At 35.5% G+C, this 12,357-nt stretch overlaps 1 protein-coding gene across 2 annotated transcripts in view; it reads right to left on the bottom strand.

Moving 5' to 3' along the window:
* Positions 1-6,891: 6,891 nt before the first annotated feature.
* Positions 6,892-12,357, bottom strand: part of LOC135080708 (uncharacterized) — a 36,260-nt gene continuing 30,794 nt past the window's right edge. The window contains exons 5-7 of one of the 2 annotated variants that reach the window (XM_063975423.1): positions 9,444-9,535; positions 8,446-8,586; positions 6,892-7,993 (exon numbers count right to left, since the gene is read on the bottom strand). In XM_063975423.1, the coding sequence (XP_063831493.1) occupies positions 7,819-7,993; positions 8,446-8,586; positions 9,444-9,535 (408 nt within the window). In that variant the 3' untranslated portion in view covers positions 6,892-7,818. Of the gene's footprint in view, positions 7,994-8,438; positions 8,587-9,443; positions 9,536-12,357 lie in introns of both variants that reach the window. The other variant, XM_063975424.1, reaches the window with a different exon arrangement.

The following is a 12,357-nucleotide window of genomic DNA, read 5'->3' as shown; positions in this document are numbered from 1 at the left end:
ACGCCTTACGCCGCCACTGCTTGGCAGTTTACACTGTACGTAGATACTGCATTACATACATTTAATTTTGTATAGGATACCTCGATTACTACATGTTGGGCGCCAAAACAGCCAACTTAGTTTTTGACACTTATTTACGCAGTAGCACTTGGGAGTTTTCACTGTACACAGACATGCTTTTAATTTTGTATACGTTATCTCGATTCGATTACTTGTTGGGCACCAAAAACTAAATTGGCTGTTTTGGCGCCCAACATGTTGTGATAAAATATTTCGGCAACTGTAAACCAATTCCACTTTGTTATCGAGTCGATTTATTTGTCAGTTAATAAGTTAAGATAAAGCATTATAACATGTTTCAGGAAAATTTTGTCTTAACATCAAGTTAATTCTTCAGATAGCGTTGTCTAGCGGTTTGTCTGTGATTTTGCTCTTATTAAAGTAAAAGTGATTGTTCACATACAGTGATAAATTATGTTCGTTATCTTATGAACTCTTACAAAAAACTACAAGTCGTGACTATTGTCAACTATCCCAAAAAGAAAATACAAATGAAAAATTGTCCCGAGGTTAATTTCCTCATTACAGCGTAACGGTGAACCAATAAATAATTCCTTCTTTATGCGTCCATAATGACCGGTTCAATTGCTTTTTAACCCACGCCCGGAACTAATTTATTCAAGAGTGAAACAACAGTGCAGTGTTTCGATTATTCTGAGCGTTTTCAATAAAAACAGCAAATGCGCAAGGGTTGGGTTGTAGCACGCGTGGGCGCGTGGCGGTCACGTGCTAGCGCCATCTTGTGTGATGGGTGGGAACTTCCGCGGGAGTGCGTCAGCCATTGTGGGAAAAGTGGACAAGGTGTGACTGATAGATAACCCTTGATATAATCAACGGTGTATTACGAAGCCACTAATTCACCTGACCCGTTGAAATTATTTTTTTTTCGAAGAAACTTGCACTTTTTATGAACATGCCGTTTTGACGTGTGGTATAATGATTTTTCCAGAAACATAACTAATAAGGTTTTGACAATAAATTAGACTATGGCAATAGGCAAACCAAAAATCTAATTTATTTATTAAAAAAGGTTAGGAATAAAAATAAAATGCATTATTTCCGTTATAATTTAATGAATTTTTTATATCACCAATCAATACAATAAAATTATCGTGAATGTACATGCAACACAACAAAATGAGTATTTAGAATAAAAGCTATAAATAATAAATAAGGGCAGTAAATTCTAGCGTCTATTACGGTGCAAGTAATGTGTCAATATTTTGTGAACGTCAGAATGGCGGGTGTATGATCATAGAAATTAACAAAATAAATACGATTAATTAATACCTGAGGTGTACCTTGGTGTACCTTTAGTTATTTATTTTGTACTTCTCTAAGATGGGAGCAATTACGATTGCAAAATGAGCCGCCAACCTGATATCAGGTTGGCGGGTGTATGCTGAAATTGGACGAAACAGGTAAGTTATGGTTTTCTAATATTTATCATTATTTAGTACCTGAGATGTACCTCACAAATAATGAATATGAACCAAATGCGACGAATAATTAAGGAGAAAATCAATACGAAAAATTTGATGTCCACCTTTTTTTTGATGGCCACCATTTTTTATAAGAAGTTAGAAAGTTGATACCGACACAGATAATACATACCGTAGTATTTTTAAAGTCTGTTTTTATGGCACGCACACTTTTGCATTTGCCAACGCCATTAATTTGCTAAAATCAAAAAGTTAGTATTGATAGTAGCGCCCTCCTGTAAATGCCATAAATAAGGTTGTCCAACGTGGCAACAATCGGAACTAATAATCGAGACATCGTCTTCCTCTTCTTCAAATTTTATTCTCTTCTTTTTTTCCTCTCCTGTCCTTCTTCTGTTTCTCTGATTTGTAAAATAAGAAGAAATAAGACGAAAAAATAAAAAGATGAGAAAAGAATAAAAAGATATAAGCTTAGATTAATAAAACCTAGATAGATAGTCTTCATACAAACGCTTCGTCAAGAGTGAGGCAAAAATCTTATGTCATTAGTGTCAATTTTGTTGGGGAGTGTAGACAGTGAAGGCGATTTTCCCGAAAGTAGGGAATTTTTTAATACGTTTTTAATTATTTTATAATTAACAAAAACAAAACGCATCATGTACTTACTTATTTATTGAATTCAAAGTACCTACCTAATTACAATAAGATAAATCGACTTAAAAGTCTCGATTTCATAAAAAAAGGAAATGTATTTGTACGGCGAACAATTGGGAAATAAATTTTCTTGTTACTGGTATCATTCCCGTATTTAATTTTTGAAAGCCAAATCCAAGCAAAATACGCGTCGAATCGTAGTACTTACTTATGAAATATAACACTGGTCACTTTCTTTCGTTTTTCTGATGTATTTAGACACCCTTTCACAGCACAAACCGTCTTAATTAATTAAAAGTCGTCGGACGTGTTTACCAATTTTTCACTTTGACAGTTCATGTGACGTTTACGGGTGAGCCATTCTGGCTTACTAAAATCTGCCTCACTTTTCGTGCACTGACTATCTATCTAGGTTTTATTAATCTAAGGATATAAGGCAAAAAAATAAAAAGATAATAATAAGAAGAAGAACGTGAGAAGATGAAGAGTCGAAGAAGAAGAGGAAGAAACAGAAAAAGATGAGAAGAAGAATAGAAGATGAAGAAGAAGAGATGAAAAGAAGAAAAAAATAATATTAGAAGAAGAAGACTATGTCCCGATTACTAGTTCCGATTGTTGGCACGTTGGACAACCTTATTTATGACATTTGCAGGAGGGCGCTACTATCAATACTAACTTTTTGATTTTAGCAAATTAATGGCATTGGCAAATGCAAAAGTGTGCGTGCCATAAAAAACAGACTTAAAAAATACTACGGTATGTATTATCTGTGTCAGTATCAACTTTCTAACTTGTTATAAGAAATGGTGGCCATCAAAAAATGGTGGACATCTAATTTTTCGTATCGATTTTCTCGGTAATTATTCGTCGCATTTGGTTTATAATAATATATTTGTGAGGTACATCAGAGGTACTAAATAATGATAAATGCAAGAAAACCATAACTTACCTGTTTCGTCCAATTTCAGCATACACCCGCCAACCTGATATCAGGTTGGCGGCTCATTTTGTAATTGTAATTGTTCCCGTTTTAGGGAGGTACAAAATTAATAACTAAAGGTACACCAAGGTACATCTCAGGTATTAAAAATTTATATTTATATTATTCAATTCTGTGACCATACACCCGCCATTCTGACGTTCACAATATTTTAATATGTAGGGTTAAAAGATCATTAAGTTTTATCTTCATAGGTGAAAAAAGTAACTCTACCAATGTACTTTTAAAATTGAAAATTACATAAGTAAAATAATTAAAAATATCACAAAAAGAGCAACTTAGTAAATAAATTCGTTTGAATACCATCATTTTGATGGCACGAAGTGGAAACGTTTGTTGAAAAATCATAAAGCTGTATGGATGTATATCGCCTGTAGGGCTATTAAAGGTGTATTCACATTGATATCAAGCTACGCTGTTAAAATTTTCCAACTAAACGAGTGTTTTGAGACTGTCGTATATCTAAGTGGGCGGATAAGTTACGTAATAATAAGGCACCATTATAATTTAGACTCTGGCACTTAGCCGATGCTGTAAACACACGCACGTTCACTACCTTCATTGTATGGAAAAGTTACGTTGCGCTAGAGTTGCGCCACAGTCGCCAGTGTGCCAGAGACAAAGATGTTACCGCTCAGCTACAAACAAATTCCAACCTAGTGACATGTATCAGCATACTTAGAGCTTGAAATCAACACCCTGTATATCTATCTATGCATTTCGTTAAATGTCCGTTGCTGAGCGGTCACAGTATAGTGAGATCGTAGTTTTTACAATTCAATGCAATTTTCATGTAACCAAATCTTGCATTATTTCAAATGAGACGATGTTCTGTACATGTAATGTACGGTTCAAATAATGAATATTATTATTTTTTGACTCGATCATTTGGTGGAAACTAAGAAGAGAAAGGAAAATATTTGAAAACATTTTCGAATTTTAGGTTTTTCATTTGCGACAAGTTTAATCATTGTTTCAAAAATGTCCTTTTCAAATTACACACGGTCAAAACTGGGTTTATGAAATTAAAAAATCTTATCATTTAAAATTAAAACTCTCTTCTCGTGAAACTTTCCAGGTTAAACTAGCAAATGATCGTATAATTACAGCAAATAATGCCAATATGCATACATAACAACACATTTGAACGTAGCACATACAAAAAATACCTACGATTTTGATTTTAACATATTGAGTCAACTTTTTACTAAATAACATTATACATAATCACGGTCTGGGCTGCCGTCACTTATTTCTACAGGTTACACTGTTAACTGGTCTGTAAATACATAATCATTTTAGGATGGAGACGTCAACAAATGAAATAAAGTAATATTTATGACGCAACAAATACTTCTACCACATTTAAAATCTGTAAAATCTCAGGTCAACAATGTGATTTTACATTTATTGAAAAATAGGCCTGTTCTAACTATTAATGCAAGTTTCAGTGTTTAACTTCTTATAACTTGTAACATTTAACTGAGTATCTCCATCCTGTAGTTATTCTACTGCTATTTCAATTTACAAAGCGATTTTAACCACTAATTAATATTTTTTGCCTATTTTTGACACAATTTACCAATGCAAACTTCTATCTACATTTGAAATGTCCTCTTTTGTATTCGAAAGTTAAATTAGTATACAAGTATTAAATAAATTAATAAATCTAGTTACATTATTGCTTTATAGTTACATTAATATCATGATTTGGTTTGTTACTTACGTATTAGTTAGTAAATATTAGTAAAATCAGTCTAGTCTAGGGCGATATCGGTGGTTAGTAGTCGTGACATTATATTGTATATTAGTGTATTTTATTCAGTATTATGTAAAATAAATTTAAACTAAACGTTCTTACTACAATTCCGTTTGACTAATCGTAAATCGACCACAAATAAGTACTATTTAAAAAATATTTGCATTAATTTGTGACCGTGGATGCTATTGACATTAGTTACATTTAAACCAAAAGTAAATTAGAATAAGTATTTTCAAAGCATTATGATTCTAATTACGATAAATGAATGAATCATCTACACCCTGTATTCGTATACTTCAAAAACACTTCTAATTTTATAAAAGAGTAATTATGTAACCAATTAGTATTTTGTGAAAGAAGTAACTGCGAAGAAAAAGTATTTTAGAGAGCACACCACTAGTCTAAATAAATTCGATCAATATAAATCACAAACATGAGAAAAAACACGTGCACAAATATTAAAATAAGAAAATTATATTAACGTAGATACAATTGAAAGTATATTGATATGAAAATTGAATTATAATGTGATATGATATACGTAATAGTTTCTTAGGCATTTGAAGAAACTGGTCAATATTTTACAACAGCTCCTTGCAAATATAAATATTAAAATGGACAAATAACTATTGCGAATATATGTAACAAGCGTAACTACGAGTATCAACTCACAAAAAACAATTTTTAGCGGCATATTAGCTGATACGTACAATTAAAGCGCTATAACAAGTATATTTAAAATAAACACAAACGACTATAAAATTTTTTTCATTAAATCAAATTCACGGCGACTTTTAATAATTACGAAATGAATTCTAACGAAAAGTGAACTGAAAATAAGTTAACTATTTCTCTCAAAAAAAAAATATTGGATGACTAAATAAAAAAATCACACAACGCGAAAGCACACAAAAAGGCCTAAAAATTCGCAAAAACGAGGGATAGTCAAACATTACCGGTACTTAATGAGAATGTGTCAAATGCGAATTGGACGAGAATTGCAAGCGCCAACAAACGTAAACGTGACAATAAGCTACACATTTTGGCATCTAAAGTCGTTGTAATAAGGTTCATTTAGGTACATCCAAGGTATGTACGTAACCGTGTACGTAAACAGATCCTTACAAGTATTGTCTAATTGTTTCGATACGACTCTATTTATCGAGAATGAATCGGTAAACGTTGAACGATCACATTCGCGTCGATTGATCAATTTTAGCGATTGATTTTTGGGTAAATATTTGTTGTTGATTGTTAGACTTGACGTCAGTTAATATCACATCAGACTATATGTTTACGTTCTATTACGTTTAGATGCAACAGTGTAGGTAGCTTGATAAAACATTTTCCGACACAATCGAGCAAGTACAAAAAACAAAATAGAAATGTAACTGTACCAAGCAAACACTTTATGAAATAAATTTTCTTCAACATTAGTTCAGTACATTTTTAAACTATGGTTTTATCAGCACCTATGGTTTATTTAATGTTTTGATCTAATTCACTGTTTATGCACCTTTTCAGCAGAGTAGTAACAATTTATAAATAGTGCATGTATTCTGACAGTAATTAAGACTTAGAAGTTCTTGTATAAGTGATAATAATTGTGAATGTTATAATGTTAAAAAACTAAAACTAAACCACGATAAAACTAAAATAAATCATTAACGTTAAACTTTGGTGTTAATATGAAAGTAATTTTAATAAAGCTATGTACAAAAGCACGCCTGAAAGAGCTTTTAAGTACAGTCGCCACTTTAAACAACATGGATTAAACCGTATATCTTCAGCATAAGGTTTTATATCCATTAGCAATAGGTTGATGCGCTCGCAACTGTACTTTAATATCAAAAAGTACCTAGCATTACTTTTTCAATCCAAATTATGTAATCAGTCTAAGAGAAGACTGCTATTTGCTATGATGAAGTAAAATATTTCAATGACGGGTGGTTACAATTATAAGCTACTAGCTTTCCGCCCGCGGCTTCGCCCGCGTGGAATTTTGTCTGTCACAGAAAAACTTTATCGCGCGCGTCCCTGTTTCAAAAACCGGGATAAAAACTATCCTATGTTCTTTCCCGGGACTCAAACTATCTCTATGCCAAATTTCATCAAAATCGGTTGCGAGATTTAAGCGGGAAAGCGTAACAGACAGACAGACAGACAGACAGACAGACAGACAGAGTTACTTTCGCATTTATAATATTAGTTGGGATGAGTAACAGTATTTTGTGACCATTATTTAGAAAACTATGGAGCTATAATTTATGAAGCCATAAATAACGTACAGTTTAATCAGTTCTTCAATAAGGATGGACAGTGTATATTGTATACACCTAGATATTATGTTTATTTTACGAGTGTGTATAATGTGATATTTTAATAACAATGAGTAATAAAAATAATGTCAATAAAATCTTAGCCAGCGCCTATTTATGCTAGTCCTTTATTTAGGACGTTCAATATACAGTTATGCAATATGAAACAGAGGGTAAGCTTTTAACCTTAGTTGGTCCTTCATTTAGAACTACAATTTCGTACATAATGGGAAGCGCGATATGATTAGTAAATTTTATGAAAGCTAATTGATTGACTACAGCGGACTATTTATCTCTAATAGCTCGCTTTTAATTCTGCAAGCTTTGATTTCAAACTCTACATTGAATTACTGAGCGTTAGGATAGTCTTAATTGTATTGTCCTTCTAAAAGAACACTAAATAATTATAAGTTCTCTTGTTCACTGTCTCAGCAGCTACCATAACCACATTACGTAATACAAACGTGAAAAAGGTGATGTCCTTTCAGAAGTACACAAAAAGAGTTCTCAAACAAGCCCACAGAGGGTCGACCACACGATCTCAGCGGCGACTATCACAGCGAAGTGTCGCAGGTTCGTTCGCTACAAATCCGTAACAGGTCCGAAGAGGACCGCCGAGTTATTCGCCGAGTTGTTGCTGGTCCTTCGAGCCCGAGTCCCGGGTTCGTGTTCCGCGTCGCTGGGTAAAGATTCCGGACCGCTGGTGACTGCTAGACCGTTGAATTTCGAGCGTAGTTGCGTCACGAGGCGCTCCAACCTGTAAATTGGCGAGGTTGTAGCAGCTTCAGCAAGTCTACTTTCTAGTATAATGTATTTTCACTGATCTAGGAATTACTAGACTAGACCTGTGGTAGGTTTAAAGTAGAAGAAAGGTGGACCAACGACCTTATAAAGGTAGCAGGAAGGCGCTGCATGCAGGGCGATGTCGAAATTTTTGGCCTATGTTGAAATGATGATGATGAAAGTAGAGGCAATGGTAGGGGGTTAAAGTATTACTGTGACGAAAGACGCTTTTAAAAGCCTATTTGCAGAAAATAAACGACTTATGTCCAGAAATAATAGCAGCCTAGCAGCTGATGGTATTGATGATGATGATGTGGCTTGGAGAAAATAAACGTTTTTTATGTCCATCAGTGAACTTCCAGGCTAATGATGATGTGGCGGAAAGTAAACAATAATAATGTGCATCTACAAGACCGTACCACTTACTTGAGAGCGTGCTCCTCGGCGTTCTGCTTCGCCTTCCGCATGTCCGCCATTTCCTTGCGCAGGTCGGCCAGGTCTTTGCGCATGCGGTGCGTCTCCGCGTCTTCGATGCCGTTCGTCGCTTTCGTCTCGTTGGCTTCTATGCTGTTTTTGAATTAATGAATCAGATTAAAATTCACTTTTATGGTGTAACAATGAGGAAGGAAAAAAACTCAGATCAGGAAGAAACGACTCACGAAATCATCGTTGTCATCTTGAGGAGGCGCAATTCGTTTTTGAGTTTGCTAAGACTTTATTTATTTAAAAAGTCTGAGTGCGAAATCTTACATTTGCTTACTGGTAAATTAATTGGAATGGGAATCTCTTGCAATGGAGAATGAATAATCTGATGATGATTATTATTATTATCCTCCATATGAAGGATGCAAATGCACCTAGTCATTTGGAGAGGGTCGTGCACTTGCAGTGTAGACCAAATTATGACAATGATTACGATGATTTCTCACCGTGTCAACCTGAGGAGGCGCAATTCGTCCTCAAGTTCCCCACGCTTTATTACCATAGTCAAATTGCATAGTCAAATAAGCGATGATCTTAGTCCCTGCGATGACCAGACTCCACAGACTTGGAAACACCTTTTAACACAGTGCCCTAGATTTGCTTCAGCCCGATATAATCATGAAATGATATCCCGTTTGTTAAACATCGATCCATACAATCTATCAGAAATAATCAGAAAAGAAGATACAGCAAAAAGTTTTAAAGCCTACATTACCAATATAGTCGATCATTTAAAAGAATTCAACCAAACATAAGCAGCCAACACATTACAACAATAGAAATCACAAACTAAATCACCGCACTGCAATTGGAGTACTCCACTAGCTCCAATTGCAGGTGCATATCAATAGCACTTATTAAAAAAAAAAAAATAAGCGATGATCGAGCTTCTGCAATGGAGACCAAAAGACCTAATGTTGATGCTATAATAGTAATCTCACCTTGTCAACCTGAGGAGGCGCAATTCGTCCTCGAGTTTGCCGATGCGATCCATCATGCGGCGCCGGTCGGCCTCGGACGCGCGGAGCGAGCTCTGTAACAGATCGTCTGCGTAAACCGATAGTTTGAGGAAGGTTTGGCGTAGATAGACCATGTGGAAACATAAGTAACCCTTTATAAGATATGGGCGAGTCCAAAATCTTGGTCAAATACTCTTACTATTGACGTGAGACATGGAGTAGTTGACCCTCGAATTGAGTCTCGAGGAGTCTGCATTTCGTAGCAAAGACTAACTTGTCATAAGCGCAGTTCATACCATGTACTTAATTTCTGACATACTTTCAGATTTTCCACGAATCGCCCATTGGGTAGCACAATAGGATTCTATGATTTTCATAATCGCACCTATCGCAACACGCTAAATAAGTGAACCTTGACAATAAATCCTGCAATTTTTTATCAGCGGGACCACTACCAGCCCTGGTTTTCCCAGCATATTCCGCTGCACCCAAGCGTCTGCTAATGTATTCCTTGGCACGGCCGCTGACCGAGCGCGTTAAAACTATGCGTTTGACGCCGAAGTTACGGTTTGTTGTGATAGCTCCGCGCTCGTGGCTTTTGTGCGGAGTTACGGGCCTTTACTTGGCCCGAAAGGTTTTAGGGTCCAAGTTATTATTCAAGGGACTGGTGGACTAAGATTGTCGAACGGTTAATGGTGTTCTGGCTGATTACAGAATAATTTGAAATTAATACCACACGCAACTCACTACATAGCCAGATCCCAAATAAATAATATTTATATTAAATTGAAAGACCATACGCTGAACAGATTACTGAAAGAACTGAACTCGTCGAGATCTTCAAACATGAAATTTCTCAAAAAATACATAATTATCGCATCAACTCTAGTCTCTACGTCAGAGTGCATGAAAAATTCTCATTAGTAAAAATACATAAGACATAGGTAGTCCGTTAAAATCTAGCATTTAATTCCATCTCAATAATAAATTACCATAAATCTAATTCGAAAGTTTTGTAACTGTAAAAACAACACGTTAGGTCAACTTAAGATTATCCTAAACGCTCATGATAACATTTGCTTGGCAAATTCAAGTCGCAAGAGTTTATAATGAGTTGGCCAGGCTTGCTAGACCTCTGGAAAAGTTAAAATCCGCCTTTCTTGATCCGAATCTAAATGTAATAAGGGGGGATGGGAGATAATCTTACGATGGAACTGTGATGCCGACGATGAAGCTATTTTGGTGCTGGTCTAAGTCAAGAAAGTACAGCAGTGAGAAAACTAATCAAAATGTATTCGAAATCAGAACAGCATAGAGTGTAATATTGTCTGGGAAATGTGCTTTACAAAATCGTGCCCTATGCTGTAGTGTAGGTAATTACTCGTACCTATACAAAGACAAATGTGTAAACTCGTATTCTTTTCAGAGAAAAGAAGTTTTCAAATAGAACCATAGTGGTTGTCTTACATATTATCCATCAATAAAAACTTTTTTTAATAATAAATTAAGGCGTTTTTGTTTCAGACCCAATTTCAAGCGGGTGAAACCACGGACAGTATTATAAATTTTAGCACTAATCAAGTGTTTAATCTTATAAAACCTTGTGAACAGGGTTTTCTGCATAACATTGTAGTCTATGGCCAAGATCTTTCCAGGAAAACCCTAGATTAGTGCCTCAAGGGTCTCATACGCTACAGCCGCCATTTTGCGTCGCCACATCCCGGGCCGCGTTAAGTAAGATTACACGGCTAAGTCTATATGCGCGGCCAAATAGACAGACAGCGGGCGGACCGGCTAATTTTGTTTGTTCCGCTCGTTCCGTGTTGTTACTCTGTTGATATATTAGCTGCCATCATAGCAGTCACTGCAAACAACTGACAAATACATAAACCGCATGAAACAAACGAATTTGGAAAGACCTGCGAAATTATTTTGGTGAGGTGGGTTAAAGGTTAGCGAGAGGAACTGTCAATTTGGAAACACTCTACAATTTTTAGGAGGCACATCTCTAAAGTGTAAACACTATTTACATTCTCAGTATATTTTGGACTTTGCACGCCTGCATCATGTAGATCCTGGCTACACAGGAGTTGCAGCAGTGGGAACGAGAGGTGAGGATAGCTCCAATGCCTGCATCAGTCTTACTTTGATTGAAGAAACAATTTTAAAACCTCAAGAGTCATGACAGAATTTGACTACACTGTTCTCAGTTGTTACAACCTTGAAGATAGAAGAAGATTACTATAAGTGCCTAAGTAGCAAGCATAAATATTGTGACTTCATGGACACCGAAAGTCTTTTACAGATGAGCAAACTGAAGAATTTCGTGTTTTGTATCAGAACAGATACAGGCACTTCTACTACGACATACTTACCTCCTAACCTAAATATTTCGAAGATGATTACGTGTGCTCTTTCATCTGTAGGTTCCGGCCCTTGGGTCTTTTTATTGTTGCTTTAAGTCTTACATTCATTTATTAATTAGTACACTTAAAGAGCAAGCACTTACACGGTTTATCCGGAGGTGAGAACGGTGGCTGCGTGTAACCCGTTTAGCACGCACATTAAGTTGATGCTAACCGAGTGAGGTACGGCCAGCAATGTATGTTGGCATATGTCTACCCACAGTTTTTGAAAATAAAAGTTTTTTTTTCAACATTTACTTGTTTATAACTCCTTCAGTCATTCCCAAAGTTCAACAAGAATTGCAACTGTTAATCGTAATCTTAGATTCGATTCGGAATTTTCGGAAGATATTATCCATGTAAGTTGTAAATCCTGCATATTCTCCAACCATAAATCGTAATTGAATGTATAGAAGATAGTGTAGCATATGGCACTAGTATCAATTAATACATTTGAAGGCAGACTTCCTCAGTCCTTAGATCTAAGAGAA

Source organism: Ostrinia nubilalis, chromosome 18, assembly GCF_963855985.1.
Source record: "Ostrinia nubilalis chromosome 18, ilOstNubi1.1, whole genome shotgun sequence".
Classification (NCBI taxonomy): domain Eukaryota; kingdom Metazoa; phylum Arthropoda; class Insecta; order Lepidoptera; family Crambidae; genus Ostrinia; species Ostrinia nubilalis.
Note: the sequence above shows the minus strand (reverse complement) of the source record. Positions and strands in the feature narration are given on the sequence as shown.